General features: G+C 35.4%; 1 protein-coding gene across 5 annotated transcripts in view; it reads left to right on the top strand.

Annotated features, from left to right (window-relative positions):
• Positions 1–17,659, top strand: part of ORC5 (origin recognition complex subunit 5) — a 74,586-nt gene that overhangs the window by 19,835 nt on the left and 37,092 nt on the right. For all 5 annotated transcript variants that reach the window (XM_049814249.1, XM_049814252.1, XM_049814248.1 and 2 more), the window contains 4 exons: positions 1,659–1,711; positions 3,930–4,042; positions 7,570–7,617; positions 14,351–14,461. In XM_049814249.1, coding sequence (XP_049670206.1) covers positions 1,659–1,711; positions 3,930–4,042; positions 7,570–7,617; positions 14,351–14,461 — 325 coding nt within the window. The remainder of the gene's footprint in view (positions 1–1,658; positions 1,712–3,929; positions 4,043–7,569; positions 7,618–14,350; positions 14,462–17,659) is intronic.

The following is a 17,659-nucleotide window of genomic DNA, read 5'->3' as shown; positions in this document are numbered from 1 at the left end:
CTGGTGTCCTGCTAATGGGCTGAGTTTCTCTTGGTGTGGTTTTAGATTCCTTGTTTATTTCTCAAGTTGCCAGACTTCTAGAAAAAAGGCCGTGATGTTAATTTTAGATAGTAATAATTGGCTCAGTTTTAATGTCCTCCCCACTTTTAAGATGAGTGATTCTGATGTTATGCTATGTAAAGAAAGTTAATGCGGTAGTGTTTGATTTCTCTGTCTTGATACAAACATAATGATTTCTTTCCTTTGAATGTCATTGAGGCCAGAGAGTATTCTGGTAACTGAACCTTGGTGTGTAGTGGAAGTCGATGCTAAATGTTATGGAAAAGTGATCGTTCCTTCAAAAAGAGAATTGATTTTACTCCATATGAGCCAGACTTCACTGTACAATGAGGCATTATTCTATATGCCTTAAATATGTATTTATACTTAGTATTGATCTCCAGTGCACAGTCTACTTGGGTTCTTCCTGACTTTTTATATCGTGTAATTGCCTACTCTAATTAGGGTGTAATATGAATTTATGATATAAAATAGTTTATCAATTATTTCCAAATAACTGAATTTCCCTCTTTACAGTTTTCTTTGATTATAAATGTGAGCTTTACTGGGGTTTTTTATTATAAATTTCAGCTTTCTGCATAACAGTTATAGGATTTACATCTGTGTATCTGTAAATGCTTGAGGAATTAAAAGGACCATATCAGTTTTTCTAGCCACAGAACTGTAATTACTCCGGGCCTTTCTTCAAGTTGTAAGTTACAGCAATAGAGCTTTGATATCAGCTGTTGTGCTACCTGAACTGAGATGAAAATGAAACTTTTCTACCTGTAAAATAGACATTGGATAAAAACCTTGCTCGTTGATAATTTGGTTGATCATTCATTATAATTTGAGTATTACACTGGCTCTCATTAAACTGTTTTCATAAGTTTTATGGCTTATGGCTGTTCATAAAGATCTTTAAAAAACAAACAAAAAAAGCACTGGTGCTTTAACAGACTTTTTTTTCTATCCCCTTGTGGTATACAAAATGATCTAAAATCATGACATCTCTAACAATGTCATTCCTTAAGGGAAATTTTAAAGTGAAATTTTTTGCTGTTGTTTAGGAAAACACCAAACTACTTGTAGACATTCCTCACTGACAAAATGTTCCATCTTGATGTCTTCAGAGTTTTTTGGTGCAGAATGAATATCGCTTTGGTTTTTTATGTAGGCTTCAAAATTACATTATAAAGTAATGCTGATATTGTTCTCACTAGTATAAATATTCATTAAGCAGATAAAAAAGACCCCAAAACTATCAGAGTTTTTACTTTTTATCCAATTATGCATTGTTCTTGCAACTTAGAATGCTATTGATATTTGCTTACTGGTGGTAGTTGGATGGAAAGAAATCACTATTTTACAATTAGCTTGTACTCACTTTTATACCTTAATATAGCATTACTTTCTGCAGCTTTTTCACATATGCATAGTCTGCACATTATTGAAACTTCTGTGCAAGGTAGTAAGACTTGGTATTTTTAATTATTTCTTACTAACTGTATTCTAGTCAGTGTCATGAAATTAAAATACACATATACCAAGCAGGTAGTTTTCTCTAATAGACTAACAAATACTTCATCTTTATATACTTGCATTCTCTTGTCTTTTAGCTCACAGTGGGAGCGCTTACAGTGTGACAACAGAGAACCTGGGCAGTTGAAAGGTATCAGATACAATAACTCTATAGGGGCTTGTAATGTGAAATATGTACTTTTCAGTTTGACTTGGTCATTGTTATCTGAGAACGTGTGAATGAAATTATATAGACGAGGCTACCTGTTAGCATTCAGTTACAGTTCAGGGTAATCATGTTTTTTGAGAAGGTGTTCTACAAAGGACTATTACTATTTTTTCCCCTAGCATATATCCTGGGGGTAATCTTTCCTAAGGTCCTTTGTGGGTAAAAGCAGATTTCTTTAAGTCGGTGTTTCTCATGTAAGAATGGATGAGGAATGGGCTGACCCCTGATGGTCAAGCCCATGTGTGCCAACTGGCAGAATTATCTGAGCGGGGAGAAAGGAAAATTATACCTGGTGTATTACGCTGGATTAGCACATTCCTAAGCAAAACAGCTCTCCTGTGTGCTGATTTCTTGGCAAAGAGAAATGTCAGAATTGCAAGAGTTCTTTCTGTTCTTTCCTTGGAGGAGTACAGCTTTGTTGATTTTATACTTTAGACAGGCTTGAAAGTTGAATCTCAATGTATGTTGGCCTTCATTTACAATTTAGGAAAGAATACTAAAATATTTTCCTGGCAATGTCAGTTGGTCATGGTCTTTTGACCGGTTCGTAGTTTGGGAACAATTTTGCCATATTATTTATTGTGACAAGTAATTTCTTCTTTAGATAGTAGGTAAAATAGCCACTTATTTTAAAATTGTCTTAAGATAATTGCAGTCATCAGACTGTTTGCTCTACTTGCTTTATGATCAGTAATTTTTTGACGTTGTTGACCAAAGGAGTTTGATTCATAGTGTTCTTATTAAACTCCCTCCTTCTGTGCCCAGATGATCATGAAATACTCTTGCACCTGACAACCCCAAAAAGGGAGACTTTATTTAAAATGCATTTTATAGGATTTTTAGGTATATGTAGTAGGAAAAATTGTCTTGTAGGTAAACAGCATTTGATAATAACATGCTTAAAAAACTATTATAATAAATTTTACTGTGGATGTAAATAAGCAAATCATTCAGTGCATGATGCAATATTGGCAGACCAGAAGAATGGTCTAGAAACAGATACTTCTGTATTAAACTAAATTGTCTATATGTGAGAGTTTATTTGGTGTTGCATTTTGTAATTAACATGCAATACAAAACAATCTCTTGACTGTAAATGAAACTAAAACTGCTGTCCTTTTGTGCCTACATGAGAGGAAATTACTACTAGCTAACATTTAGGATGCTTCTCATCACACTGAGGGCTCTTAATCTTAACTTTTAAACATGTTTAATTCCTTGATCTTTATTTGCTGATATTTGTGGATTAAAGCATAAGTGTATGGGTACTTCACAGAACAAGAAACTGTCGAAGTGAAAACCTGTAAGCAAAGAAGGCACAAGAGAGACCATTTAGTCATCTCCGTAGTTAGACAACCGATGAAGTAAGGTGGTTTGATCATCCTATTCATATGCATAAGCTGTGTAAAAGAAGCAACTACAGTGACAAGAGCAGGGGAATGTAAAGGGAAAAAATACAAAGTAAAAGTAAAAAGAGGGAAGGAAAATACTCACTAGACTGTAGTTCTATGTTTTAATTTGTGACATTTCAGTCTTAATGAAGTATACATGTAGTGGGCTAGGTCAGCTGGATCAAGTTTAAAATTTTGAAAGCACTTTTTATAGAAAGTAAAACAGTAGCTAAAAATTATGAGATGCTGAGCTGTTTTTCTGAAGTGCAGCACTGTGCCTTTCCTCCACCATGCCAGCCCCATTCCTGGCTGAGCTCTCTGGCACAGTCTGGAGTAGCCTAGCCTGAAAGCTGGGTTTTTGAGAGAAGTTTTGCCATTGTATTAAAATACATCTTTCATCTGCCCTATTTGCCAGAAATATTACCGTCAATGAAAGTAGCCTGGAATTTTTATTTTTTTTTTTTAGGGAGATCACACCTTAGTGATTTATGAATCTCTGATGCTTCAAATACAGTTTCTGAGATGAGTCCATAAGGAGTTCAGAATGTTAGTTTTGTTTAGCTTTGTGCCATTCCTTGGCCCTTCACTGATTTTACTTCTGTGATAATGGGGTTGAGAAAGTTGCCATACTCATTTAGTTACAGGAGTAGAGCGGGAGAGAAGGAAAAGAAGAATGCAAACAAGTCTAATTTGAAGTTTGTCAATGTTCAGAGTGGGTTTCAACAACTCATAAACTGTTTGTTTTATAGGACTTTCTGCATATACACATGTGGAACTTCCTTATTACTCCAAATTTCTTCTAATAGCTGCTTACCTTGCCTCCTACAATCCTGTTAGGACAGATAAGAGGTTCTTTCTTAAGGTAATGAGATTTTTTTTCTTACTGCTGCTCACTGAATTCCTGCATACTGAATATCCTAGTTTAAAACTCTTCAACCATTCATGCTGAGCTGTGTTCCTGTGTGTGGTTCATTTGATTTGATCCGAAGTTTTTCTGTAGATCACATGTTGTGATTGGTAATGATCACTTAGTCATTATTAATGTCTAATAAACCCAACTTCCCGTTAATGTCAAAACATGCATAACACTGTTTTAGCACAAGTATTGTGCTTTGCTTTTGTAAGTTGATATAGCTCCGTTTTGTAAAGATTTTAGTGGAGTGCCTGCAGTGTCCTTAGGTATAAGCCACACTTAAATTTCTGGACTAAGATAGAAACCACAACTGCATTAGTCTTTAATGAGGTAAAATGACATAGTGCATTATTAACTTATTTATACAATTTTAAGCTCTTGAAACAAAAACATAGAAACAGTTGCTCTTGCAGAAGACGTGCCAGCTAATGGAACAACATGTTGTGTTGCAATGATGGTAATGCATGTTTTAGGATGAATGTCTTAATCCTCACTACCAAATCATGAGCTAAACCCCATTTTCTGTAAGTTCTTGCTGTATTTAGGTTGAATTTTTTTTTCTTCTTTTCTTCTTTCGGCTATGTTGTCATGCTGCAAACAAATGCTGTGGTGCCATAGTTTGTAGTCTGTCTCTTTCTTACCCAGAATCTTCATGCTCCTCAAGCCTGCCTCGTTGCACTGTTTTTTGATCTCTTAATTTGACAAAATGTAGGCAGGAAGACAGATAATCAGAAAAGTGATTGGGCAATTATGCTTTCTATGCATTTTACCAACATCAAATTTTCTACTTTATTACTAATGTTATTATGTATTAATATATGCATGTGTATATAAACATATGGTACTCATGAAAGATAGGTGTGAACAATTGAAGAAGATGAGAGCAAGCCAAATTTGTAAAAATATGCTTGTTTTCTTCTTCCTTCTTGAAAAAAAAATTGTAGATACATGTTTTGAGAAGTTACTGCAGTTCCTAGTGATAATATACTAGTACATTTTTAGTTTAAATACAGGTTTTGTGTTTCTGCTATTATCCTACATTGACAGCTGTAGGTGTTTCACCCTTCTGTCTAGTCCTTTCCTGAGAAGAGTAGAGGATTACTTACAGTAAGTGCAGATTGACAAGTTTACTTTATGGGCAATGTTTGTTCTTTTTACTTGGCCAAAGCAATTTCTTTGTAACAGATCTGTTTACTGAAGAAGTGGTTATGCCCAGATTTTTCCACATCAGTCTTGGAACCCAAAGAAACAGGAAAGCTTACAGGAATCAAGTCAGTAAAGGACGTTATCAAAAAGCGCCACATCTTTCTTGTTTGTGTTCACTGAATAACCTGCTCAATTTTTTTCCTTTCTCCTTTTTTAGTATCTCTGAAGTTAGTTTCCACTCTTGCACATGAACCCCACTAAACTTTTGTACAATAAACATGAGCTTCTAAGTTTTTGAAGCAAGGACCATGAAGGTATTTCATTCAGTGATATTAAGTATTTTTCCCAAGGATTGGTGAAGCAGAAATTAGCCCTTCATCAGGTGCTAAAGTGAATTTCAGGAATAGCTGCATCTCAAAGCCCACCAAAACCAACACTTCTGGGGGAGGTGGTGTTCAAGTTGAGTGTTTTTGAGTCATGTGGAATGTGAATATAGAATATGGTTTTATCAGGTTTGTAATGAGATTCCAAGGAGATTACAGAAAAGTATCTTCTGGAGTATTTACCTAAGGACTGCTGGACAGCAAAAGGGATGCAAGCAAAAAGATGGTCATTGAGTTGCTAATCTGCACTACAGGTATAGCTGCTAGGCTATACTACAGCTAACATCACAGTTTGTGGCAGCCTGGAATGCTGATAAAGCAATAAAGTAATATTGGCAGCACTGCTATTAGTTATATGAAAATTCAGGAGCTTTGCAGTAGGTAGAGATAAAAATATGAAGTTGGTTTTGAAAGATAGTCTTTAAAACAAAGAAGAATAGCGATCTATATGAAGTCTTCATTTTATCATTTTAGTAGAAAACAGGATTAAAAACTAACTGAAAATTAGCTCTGAATTTCGTGTGCTTGCACAGAAATAGGGCACCTGCTCGCTTGCTTTGAAACACGTTTGATACAACTTAAATACACCATATGGAGATCCCAGCATAACCTTTGAAATGCATGAATGCAGTTTGTTGTGATCCATCACTAGTATGCTGTGTAACCTCAGGCTTGATCACTTTCCCCTCCAAAAGGTCTCTTTTATCACTGTAGTCTTCTTTCCAAAGGCATGATAAAAAGATTCCTGTGCTGTCTCTGTGTGTGAGATATGTATTAATTGAACGAACCAATGTTTTTTTAGTCTGGCAAATTATGTAAAGAAAACTTAAAGCATTGTCTAATACTAAGCTCTTCAGAAGTCAGTCAAGAAAAGCCACAGTTACTGAGATAGTCTTGACTTGGCTGAGTATTGAGGCCCACAAATACTAAGTACAAGATTTTAAACATGATGGAAAAAAAATTCCTTCATTTGAGATATTTTCTCCCTGATTCATTGAGCATGCTTATAAGGTGTACTTGTTAATAAGGTATACTTCTCAAGGCTGTGGAAAAACTCATCAGGTGATATTTTGAGAAATAGCACTTAACTATGTTTAAAGAATATTATACTTGTACCTCTCCACCAATTTTACATCATTTTCATGTCTCTGTCTTTTTTTTTTTTAACCCATTCATTTGTAACATCTTGTTTACTATATTCCTGTCCTTGTCTTGCCCTCATATTTTCAGTTGAGATCCAAGAACACTTGATTATTTTCTTTGGACAGCCCTTCCTTTCTTAATGCTGCTTTAAAGCTGCACCTTTTTAAATTATGTTCCTTTTCCTGCCCCACCTTCTGTTTGTCGTTTAGCTCCTGCACCTTGAACTATCTTTGTATTTTATCGATTGAATTCCTGGTTGTCATTCTGCCAGCTTGCGTACCATCCAAATTTGAAAATGGAGCAGATAAAAGGTGAAAATTCAGATGGATTTTATGCATGGATACATTTAAAAAATGAAGTGACCATCATTTAAACTTCTCTGGAAAAAGAAAGAAGTGAAACATCTGTCTTTTTCATTAGATTATTGAGGATAGGAGGAGGATGGTGGCATGAAGTCATATTAAAAACAAATTTTACTGCCTCTTCTCATCAGTCCCTGATTAGATTAGAAAAAAAACTTATGCACGTCACCAAAAAATATTAGTGTGGTGGTTTTTGGCTTTGCACCGTGTGGGACACAATGAAGCAAGAAGTAAGCCAAGTGTAATTTTAGGGCTTCTGGTAAGAAGGATCGCTGGTAGCATCAGAGACAAATACTGGAGATGTAGTAAAGAAGGAGACCCAGACTAGCATACTAACATATATAGTGTACAATTCTTTGTTGACTGTTTTGATTCTGTCTTTGTTATGGAAGGAGCATAAAATAATTTACATACGATATTTGCTCTTGTCTGTTGTTTACAGCATCATGGGAAAATTAGAAAGACCAACTTTATGAAGAAACACGAAAAGGTATGTATTTTATCTTTCTAAGCTGAGCGTGGCAAGAAGTATTTACTTTCTACTGTACTGCTGGTTTTGTGTTTTGTTTTGCCTCGTTTACTGTAGAAACAATAGAATTGCATAAATAACAAGTATTGGTGCATTTGTTCATATGATACAAATTTCTGTATGATATACACATTCTTATTTCATTAAAATTTAACTGTAGCATAAATTTGTCTTCTAAAGCCATATTTGTGTGTATAACAAAATGTGCTTCTTAAAGCTAGTTAAAGGACATCATACATGGAACAGCCAGATACCAGAATTTCTCTCAAAGATGTTAGAGTAATAGGTGGTTAGTAGTTTTGAAAGTCAAGTCACTTGAATTCCCAGTGAGGCATAAGAGCTTAAGTTTGTGTGTTGAGGCTTGGAAACTTTGCACTCCTGTCTGTTGTTTAGGATTCTATCAGACTACTAACTAAAGTTTTCATGGTTAGAAATAGGTAAATATCATTGATTTCAGTGGAGCTATACCAGTTTTTACTGACAGAGCCTTGATATGCTAGGAAAAGCAAATACCTCTATGTATATTTATTTAATTGTAATGTAAACAGAGAAATCAAATTTTAACATTTGTAACTTGTTGACTTGTTTTTAAACAAATCTGTAAATGAAAAGCAGTGCAGACAGCACTAAATCCCTGCTGAAACAATCATTATATCCTTTTCTTCTCTCTGCTACAGCAAGTGTAAATAATATGAGAAAAATTTTAAAATTATACTTAGCCCAATAATCCTTTGCTTCTCATCCTTCCTGTAGCTTTTTCCCTAATTTTCCTCCTGCTCTTGCAGGAGGACAGAGTCCTTGGCTATCCAAAGACTTTTTTCCAAGTTCTCTTATTTCTGTAGGGGGACAATTTTTGCATGTGAAAGTGTGAGCATGGTTTTACTTTAACAGTGCAATGTATTGTACCGCTAGGTAGATATTTATGTAAATTTAAGAATTCTGAAGTTTCTGAATGTGCGTGTCCTGTACACATAGACCTTGTGTGTTTTGTGGCTGGCATGTGGACTTCTGAGAACTTCCAGAGCATTTAAATATTTTCAGGAGCTGTAAATTCTTGAAATACCTCCATGTCTTAATTAGCCAATAAATAGTTTTCAGGAGAAGGAATAATTATTGTATCTTAGACCAAAATGTTCTTCTTTCCTTGCATCCTCTGCAGGAAAGTTGTTTTGTTTTATTCTTTCTTGGCAATAGATTTCCAACTTGGGAACAAGCAGGGAGATGGGAACAGCTAGGAACATAAAAGAAATAGGAAAATAGAGATTTGATAAAGAAATACTGAGGTCGTAATCACCTTAACTGTACCATAGAGCTTGTTCTCTTGTGTCATTATTTATGTTAAAGCGACTTGTATCCAGGTTCACTACTTAGTGTTCAGAAGTGCCTGCATTAATCATAAATTGGTTTTTATTTTATTATTGCTCCTGCAGCAAACTAAATTCTGAGTAGGTACAGAAACAGAACAGAAGGAGGTACTAAGGAAAGAACTGTAAATGAAGGTAACTCAAACAAATGTAAATAAACATAATGTAAACAAAATTCATGGTCGAAAAGATGAGTCAGATTTCAGTTACTTTTTTAACTTTTAATTAGATTAATTCTAGTTCTGTAGAATTACATTTACCCTACAACCTAAGCATTGAACTGATTCTGAAAGCATGGTTAAACGTGTGCAGCTAAAGAAGCTTGGTTTCTTCTCCAACTTTAACAAGTAACTTGCATAATCAGGAAAGATTTCTAAGACTGCAAATGATCTAATTCTTGCACCTCTTTGTTGTATTAAAAACTAGTGTTACTTTGAGAATTAGAACTTCATAATCCTAGTAAGTCAAATACAGTTAACAGAAGGTATCTCATGAGTTGACAGTGTTACATTAAACTCTGATTGCATGCAAGAAACAGGAGTGCGTCTTAGGGTTTAACAAACAGGACAGGAACTTTGTGGCATTTTGAGAGTACCTTTGCTTCTAGTTACAGAGCACTGGTTCTCTGCTTATGTGTTGCTTTATGGTTTACAAGTAAGGACCCTTTTGCTCTAAGTATTGATGTCAGAAACTGAAATGGCTTGTTGGCTAGAGAACAGTCTGGTCTTGAAAGTTTTTGAGGCATGGTAGCTGTGATAATGGAGAACAGGACTGCAGGTCCCAACAGGATTTTCCAGACCTATGTTCCTTTTACTGTACCTTTATAAATATTTGCACAGAGATACAGTCACCCAGATGTAAACTTATATATTTTGGTACTATGATTCTGTAGTGAGGGAACCTGAAATACAGGGATAAAGGATTACTTGTGTAGTGTTATAAATAATGGCTCACTTGCTTCAGTTGGTGTGATAGCTTGTATCTATACCTTCCCTCAGAGGAGCTTGTCTAAAGACTGATTTACAGATCAGATTCACCTAACTCCAAGTGGGTGCCTGCATCTAAGCTAGTCTCTTTTTACAGACAGTGCAGAGCTAGTTGATGCAGTCATTGGATTGTAGGGTGTGATTCGTCTCATACTAAAGTTGGTTCTACGTTCAGTCAGATGAATTACACCATAAACTGTATTGATTAGATTTCTACTGGCTATAATGGGAACTTAGGAAACTAGTTTGGCTGTATATACCTACTTGGCAGGAAGCTAACATTAAGTGAAATAAATCCTTCCTTAAAAGTTTAGGTACAGCCAGACTAAAAATTTGTTTCTTGATTCTTAACTCTGTTCAGTCCAGAGACCATGAGTTTTTGTATTAGAAAAGGTAAGTCTTGTGAATGAGGGGAAAAAAATTGACTTTATCATTCTATTAATTGCCTTGTAGCTGATAGCAGCAGAATTTGTTGGGTTTCTTTGCATGATTGCCCTGGAACAATGTTTTTCCAGTTTAGTGACAAGTGAGAGATCTGCTGGTGAAGCTACTTTTGCAGGAGTATGCCTTTTTCAGATGTCAGTCTATCAGAGGATCAAATGTGTTGGTGTGGGTTATTTTACTGGAAAAGAGTTTTGTCTAGTATCTCTGCTTCAGCTTCAGTCTAGGATTTGTTTTGTATCAGAATTTCTAGCTTACAACTAAAGATGATTCATTTCCATAGCAACCAGGGAAGTTCAGAAATGCTTTCTGCTAAAAAAAGTGAGAAGTATAGTTCTGTCTTTTAAGTATATGCTTAAAAGGTTGAAAATTCAGCCAACTGAGGTTAAGGTCTTTCTTTTGTGCAAGTAATTTAGTTTGGGTTAAGCTTTTACTCTTTAAAGAATGCTTTTGCTTCTCATTCTTGTTAATGAAATTTTGGAATGTGAACATGTGGCTCTCATTTGTGGGACAGTGAAAGACTTAGGCCAGTTAAACAGTAGGAACATGAAACTCCGTAGATAAAACGCACAAGTATACATAGTGGCAGCTGGGGAAAAGTCTTTTTTGAACCATTAGACGAGTGTGTTGCCAAGGTGGAAAGATAATAGAGGACTCGCAGAGTTAATTTGATGGCTATAAAACTCTTTGAAGAGGTTTTCTGAATGTGGAAGTTATCTTTGTTTTTAAGTGAGCTGAGGGTCCCTTGGATTTTTATAAATACTATTTTATGTAGTATTCTGCCTTAGCTTCTTGCCGAAGATTTCTAAATGTTTTGCCATGTTCTGTTTGGAGGGACTTCTAAACCATTCCTATTCATCCAGGAATTTATTTCTGTCAAAGAAATAAAAATGAAGTGGTGCTTCTAGAAGTTACACTCTCTTAGAATTAACTCTTCTGACTTCCAGAAGAAAGCATTTCTTTCAAATAATTTGAAAGTTCAAAATAGTATTCCATCTAATCAGAGAGCTGATAATATTAAGAGCAAGAACCTTGTGAAGTAATTGCATACTAAACACAATTTCAGGGATTACTACATGCTAATTGTGCTTGCTAGCTGCTTGGAGTGCACACATTTTAACTACTGTATGTTTGTTGACTTTTTCTGTTGATAATAAAGAATATGCTTCGCAGAACTGGTGTGTTTGGAAAGAGAAGGGTAGGGGATTGTCAGTTCATAACTTATACCATACCTTCATTCTTGACTGAGGGTGCCGTGCTAAAGTTGTGACTACATGTTTTCATTATTTTTCACACTGCTTTCTTTGTTAGCCAAGAGGTAGCTTTGGGGACACCTCCTGGATTTGAAAAGCTAAAGCATGTATTGGAAATACATACTTTTTGTTTTGCTGAAGAAGTGAGTGGTTGTGTTTCACTGTTGACTAATGCCATAGATATGCTCGTGATATATTTGAGACGTGTTCTTTCCCAGAAGCATTTTGAAACAAACTTTCTTTTGAAATTCCTCTTTAATCTTGGCTGCTCTGTTAGTAAGAAGAAACTAATGTACACTACATTGTCAGAACTTTTGACAGTCTGGGTCATAAATAAATCTCTGTAGTCCTAACAATGCTGCCAGTTCTGCCCTATGAACTGTACTTCTCCTTTTTGTAAAATGGGTTATTTTAAAAATATTTAACATTGAAAAATCAGGAACTCGTATTTCTGTGAATTCAATTGAATTCAACGTTACTACACGCGATAACCTGTAATGCCTAAAGTGTCCATCAGTGCCAGCTAAGGTGTGAAGATGATGTATATGGTGCAAAAGAAAGGTAAGGGAGAGAATAGCTCTGTAAATGCAAAGTTAAGTAAATATGCTGTGTTCTGATAACACAGTTTGTCTGTAGCTGGCAGGTAGCTCTTTATACAGCAACTCTTACCAGCAAAGGAGCTGACCTTGGGCTCAGCCAGCTGAACTCTGCTTTAGCCAGCTAAAGTCGTGTGAGTGGATGTACTCTGGGCTCTCGTGCTCAGCGCTCTTTGGGCTGCATCTTGAATACTCTGTCCAGTTTTGCCCCCCTCCAGTACAAAACATGTATCAATAAACTGGAACAAGTTCAGCAGAGAGGTATCAAAATGGTCAGAGGCTGGAGCACTTGCTCTGCAAGTAGAGGATGAGGGAACTGCAGTTGTATAAGCTGGAGAAGGGTATAAGCTGAAGAAGCTAAAACCAGCCTGTTCCTGTACCTGCAAAGAGATCATTAAGGCTCTATGATACAAAGGTGGATGGTGAGAGGGTGAGAAACGATGAGTGTAAGCTGAAATGAGATGTTTATACTGGATATAAGGAAAACCTTTTTCTTTATGAGGACAGCCAGGCAGTGACACTGGTTTCCCAGAGGGGTGGTGCAGTCTCTGTCCTTGGAGGTTTCCAAGAGTGCACTGGTAAAATCCTGAGCAACCTGGCCTGACCTCCTAGCTGACCCTGCTCTGATCAGGAGGGGTTTGACTGGAGACCTCCTAAAGTTCCTTCCAGCTGGAATGATCTTATGATTGAGTGTATTTTAAGAAAGTAGAAATCTAGTAGTAAAGGCATTTTCTGTGCAAAACAGCAAGTTGAAGTGTTCTCATTTCTAATTTTCTGATAAAAAATGGGTTTTTTTGGTTTTGGTATCAAAATGGTATCATTTTCATTGTGGTATAAAGGAAGCAAAAGAGAAAATGAAAACTAAAAAGTTAAAATCAGCCAAAAATATAAAAAAAATCAGCAATTTTGTTGGTAAAAAACTGCGCAGTTAATACATTTTATTCCCGCAGAGATAGCTGATTTTTTTTTTTTTTAAATTAGTTTTAGAAATTGAAATTCACAGAAGAGCTGAGGTGGGTGAGGACCTCTGGTCTTGTCCAACCCCCCTGCTCAAGCAGGGTCACCTAGAGCAGGTTGCTCAGGACCATGCCCAGTTGGGTTTTGAATATCTCCAAGGGTGGAGATTCCACAACCTGCCTTAGGCAGTAAGTTGTAGTGTTTAACAGCTCTTGGGGTAAAAAAAGGTTTTTTTCCTATGTTTAAATATAATTTCCTGTATTAGAATTGGTCCCCATTGCCAAGTTAGTCTACTCATGTTGTAGACCGTAAGGCTGTTTATTGGAGTAGTTTAGTATGGCATTTAAGATGAGGAACTCTTGTTATGATTTTGCACCTCTGTGAGAGGAATTGAAAAGACTTTCGCTAAAACAATTTAAAGAAGGTGGATATGTTGATACTTTAGCAGAATCTTCTCTTTTTATGCTTTTTCAAAATGCAAATTCTAGTAAAATATTTGTCTTCAGTAAGAAAAACACACTAAAATATACTTTAAAGTTGTTTGATAGTTGTATAGATTTATAAAGCTATTGTTCTGTTATGTACAGTACTTTGGAGGTGATCATGGATTATAGACTGACAGTAGACAATAGACTAAATCTAAACCTTTACATTTTTTCACTAGCTACAAACTCTGTGCTCTTTTAAGAAACCCAACTTTTCTTACTGTTGATAAACTGTGAAGAAAACTATGTGCACTGTGAGAATGCCATAAAATGTGGTCTTTCCTCTTTAATCCTTAGTTTGGGCAAGGTAATTTAATAGGACAAGTAAATCTATAACTAGTGACAGGAAATTTGGCATCAGATCTTCTGTTATAGCTCAAAAATGTTGCTATTTATTGTGCAGTTTGAACTCTTGCCATGTTAAATAGAGCTCTGTCTATGTCTTTGTGATCAATAAGCATGTATTCCGTGTTTTCCATAATATGTAAGTGGCTGTGTGAAACACTACTGTGAATTATAGTGCCTCCCCAGAGACTAAAAAGATGTGAGAATAACATCGTGTGGTACTCCAGGAAAGATCTATTGGATTGAAAAGTGTTGTTTCTGTTGCAGACCAGTAATCACCTCCTTGGACCAAAGCCATTTCCCTTGGACAGACTGTTAGCAATATTGTATAGTATTGTGGACAACAGAGTTGCTCCAACTGCAAATATATTTTCCCAGGTAAGTGTGTACTTACTTTCTTTATTTCCTTTTTAGTATCTGGAATTTTTGAAAAAGTTTTACATTGTTTTTTGTAAGTCATCATTCTAATTAAAAGTAATGAGAAAACAACCACAACAGTAGTTTAAGTTGAAGGCTCAGAGTAATATTTATCTGTATTACTAGCTATGAATTCAAGACTTTCTGTGTGATGATCTGAAACCTTCTAATAGCTAACTTTTTCCTGATCCTGGACTGTGATCTGTGCTGGTTAGTTCCTTAGCTTCTCATTGAAGTCTGTTAGCCTGTTTGTATTTCAAGTTAAGTGTATAAAAGTTCACTGTCCTATGGCCAAAATTAGTCACATTGGAACACATGTAACATAAATGTAGTGATGAGGAAGGAGCAGAGGAAGAATAAGGTATTTGCAGGTGAAAGGTGTTTACTGTGATACATGTATCTTAGGGATGATGTTTTTTCATTTGGACCAACTTGGCTTGCAGAGAAGAGTCAGTATCCCGTTTCACTAGATGGCAGCATAACTATAGAGTTGAGTGGAATTAAGTAAATGTAGAGTTTTCTCTAGAGCTCTGAGTTTGTCAAGTGCAAATACTTATTCTGTATAAGTAAAGATAGGGGTTTTTTGTCAACTTGATTCTTAGATCTTTCTTGTCCATCTTAGAATATCTCAATTTCTTTCCTGCTTTCCAGTTGTGCTTACCTTTTACTTATAGAAGTATTTTCTACCTTCCCTTGTTAGGTCTCAAGTTTAACCAAGGATTATTTAAATCTGATGTCTGTATTCATGTAAAGTTCTAGGAAACATATGCTCAAGATACCTAAACAATTTTGCTACTGCTTTTATCATCGCTGTTCAGTGCTCACACAAATGTTTGGCAAAATTAATCTCCCAACTTTGTAGAATAACCAACCATAAATATACATATTGTAAAATCAGGCAATAGAGAAGCTAGAGAATTGTAGTACTTTATTTAATGAGTGGTATGTGAATATCTTTGTTAATAGTGGTGGGGACCCAGGTGCTTTACAGATGCAGTAGGCAACTTACACCTTCACATAATGTTTTCTCTCAAGCTTCTTTAGTTAAAGGTTATTATATGATGAGGCACAAGAAATTTAGACAACCACAAAAAAATCTGTTAATACAAGTATTTAGTTTTTTGTAATTAGATGAGTGGTTTTTCAGCTTACAGTCTACAACCCTTGAGATGTCAATGGATTAGCTTTCAGAGGTGTTCAGGAAGTGGCTGAAAAAAATCAAGTTTAGACACGTTTATGCATCCTGTACTTGTTCCTTGCCTTTCTTCTGTCATCTCACAGCACCTCAGGAATTCACTGTCCTTTCAGAAGGAACCCTAACTCTGTATTTCAAAGCTATGTTGAAGTTTCCTATGGGCAGATGCCATATGAAAGGACATCAAAGGTGGCTGAGGCAGGCAGTTTTTGACCAGACTTTGGATGATGCCTGCAGTCTTGTAGCCACTTATAGGAACTTTGGTGTACAAAGAGCACAGGGACCTTACTGTTCATAAAAATGGATAAATTTGGTCGGGTGTATCTATTCACTTTTTTTTTTTCTGGCTAGTGTCAAATGTAGCCTGAGATAAATCCTTTTTTATGAATGTTGTGTTGATTCTTTAATTCACTGTACTGTGAAGTCTGAGTTGTCAGTCAAGGTATTGGTCACACTGCTTTCCTTACAGGTTGCTGGTTTTGTGTTTTGCTCTAGGTAGTGCATTTTTTGATTTAAGACACTAAGTGTTGAAGCTGAAACTCAGAATACTGAGGCAAAAGGTGGTGGTCTTGTTTAATGATGTTAGTTTATCAACAACGATTGATCTAGGTTTATTTCAGTATGAAACGGGAGTCTTATGAGACTGTTATAGAAACTCAACAGAAAATGAGATACAATCCAAGTAGTGTTCACATTGGTTTCACTTGTGCTCTAAATCTACGGATGATCCACCACGTAGGTACTTCTTGCTTTAAGCCTTTCTGCCTGCCTTTCTGCAAGCATTTGAAGACACTGTCACGGTGATCTTTCAACAAAATTTCATTTTTAAGATGGAAAGAGTGCAACCTTTAAGGCATAAGATGAAAGAACAGGCAAGAAGCAAAACAATTGACTGTCCAACTGCACCTCTGAAATTTAGACCTTTGCCTGAACTTTGGTAGTCTCGGGGAGCAAATTTCCGTTTAATTTATTCAAGGAATGTAAAAGGGAATGATGATGGTGACACAACTGGAACCACTACGTGGTAAAACTTTTGTGTAGGTGGTTAGCTGTACAGTCTCTTCATTTTTGGCTATCAAAACTATCTTGGTATGCTTAAGTCCTGAATGTATTATATAACAGACTTTTCCCGTGTATTTTCAAAATCGGTATGTCTGCATATTGAACATGCATTCCAGAGGACAGGAGAAATGTCATTATTCCAATGCACAGTTAAGTAGTACTGAAGATATAGTTTGTATATGGAGTGTAGCTCCCCCTTAGACTAAAGTGCAGAATGAAAAAATTCAAATAAATTCTTCATCCTAATTTAGAGTGTACACTAGATGGCAGTGTTATCTGTAATCTTTATTTTTCTGACTATGCAGATTAAGCTATAAAGATAGAAAAAGATTCTAGTAAACCTTAACTGAGTTAGGGCAAAGAAGTTGAAATTAAATCTGTTTATACCAAAATAAAATTTTATATTTTTGTAATATTTTTAATTATTAAAACAATTTTTGCATTAAATTTTAGTTAAAAATTCTTGAAATGTCTAATGTAAAGTAACATAAAATACAATAGAATTTAAAATAGTTTTGGAAGTAGTTTAATCTGAGCATAATATATAATTGCATTTTTTTTCTTGAAATAGTTTAAAACAATTTATATTTCACTAATTTTTGACATTAGTTATTCTGTAAATATATTTTTAAAATAAAGTAAATATTTAGGAGCTGGGTTATCCTTAGCAGTATTGATTCATTTTATTGGTAGATACCGCAAGCTTTTATTTTCTTGTTTGTGTCTACAGCATGGAAATCATTATTGAATTGTGCAGAAGTTTAAAATGTTTTAAATCAAATATTTGGCTTCTTAACTGATTCAACATTAATTTTTATGTGCTCTTTAATTTGTAAACTGAAAAGCTGTACATGAACCAAATACTTATTAATTCTCCCCATGTTCAGTCAGAAAATAGCATG

This window comes from Accipiter gentilis, chromosome 11 (genome assembly GCF_929443795.1).
Source record: "Accipiter gentilis chromosome 11, bAccGen1.1, whole genome shotgun sequence".
In the NCBI taxonomy this organism is placed as follows: Eukaryota; Metazoa; Chordata; class Aves; order Accipitriformes; family Accipitridae; genus Astur; species Astur gentilis.
This window is presented reverse-complemented; position numbering and strand designations above follow the sequence as displayed.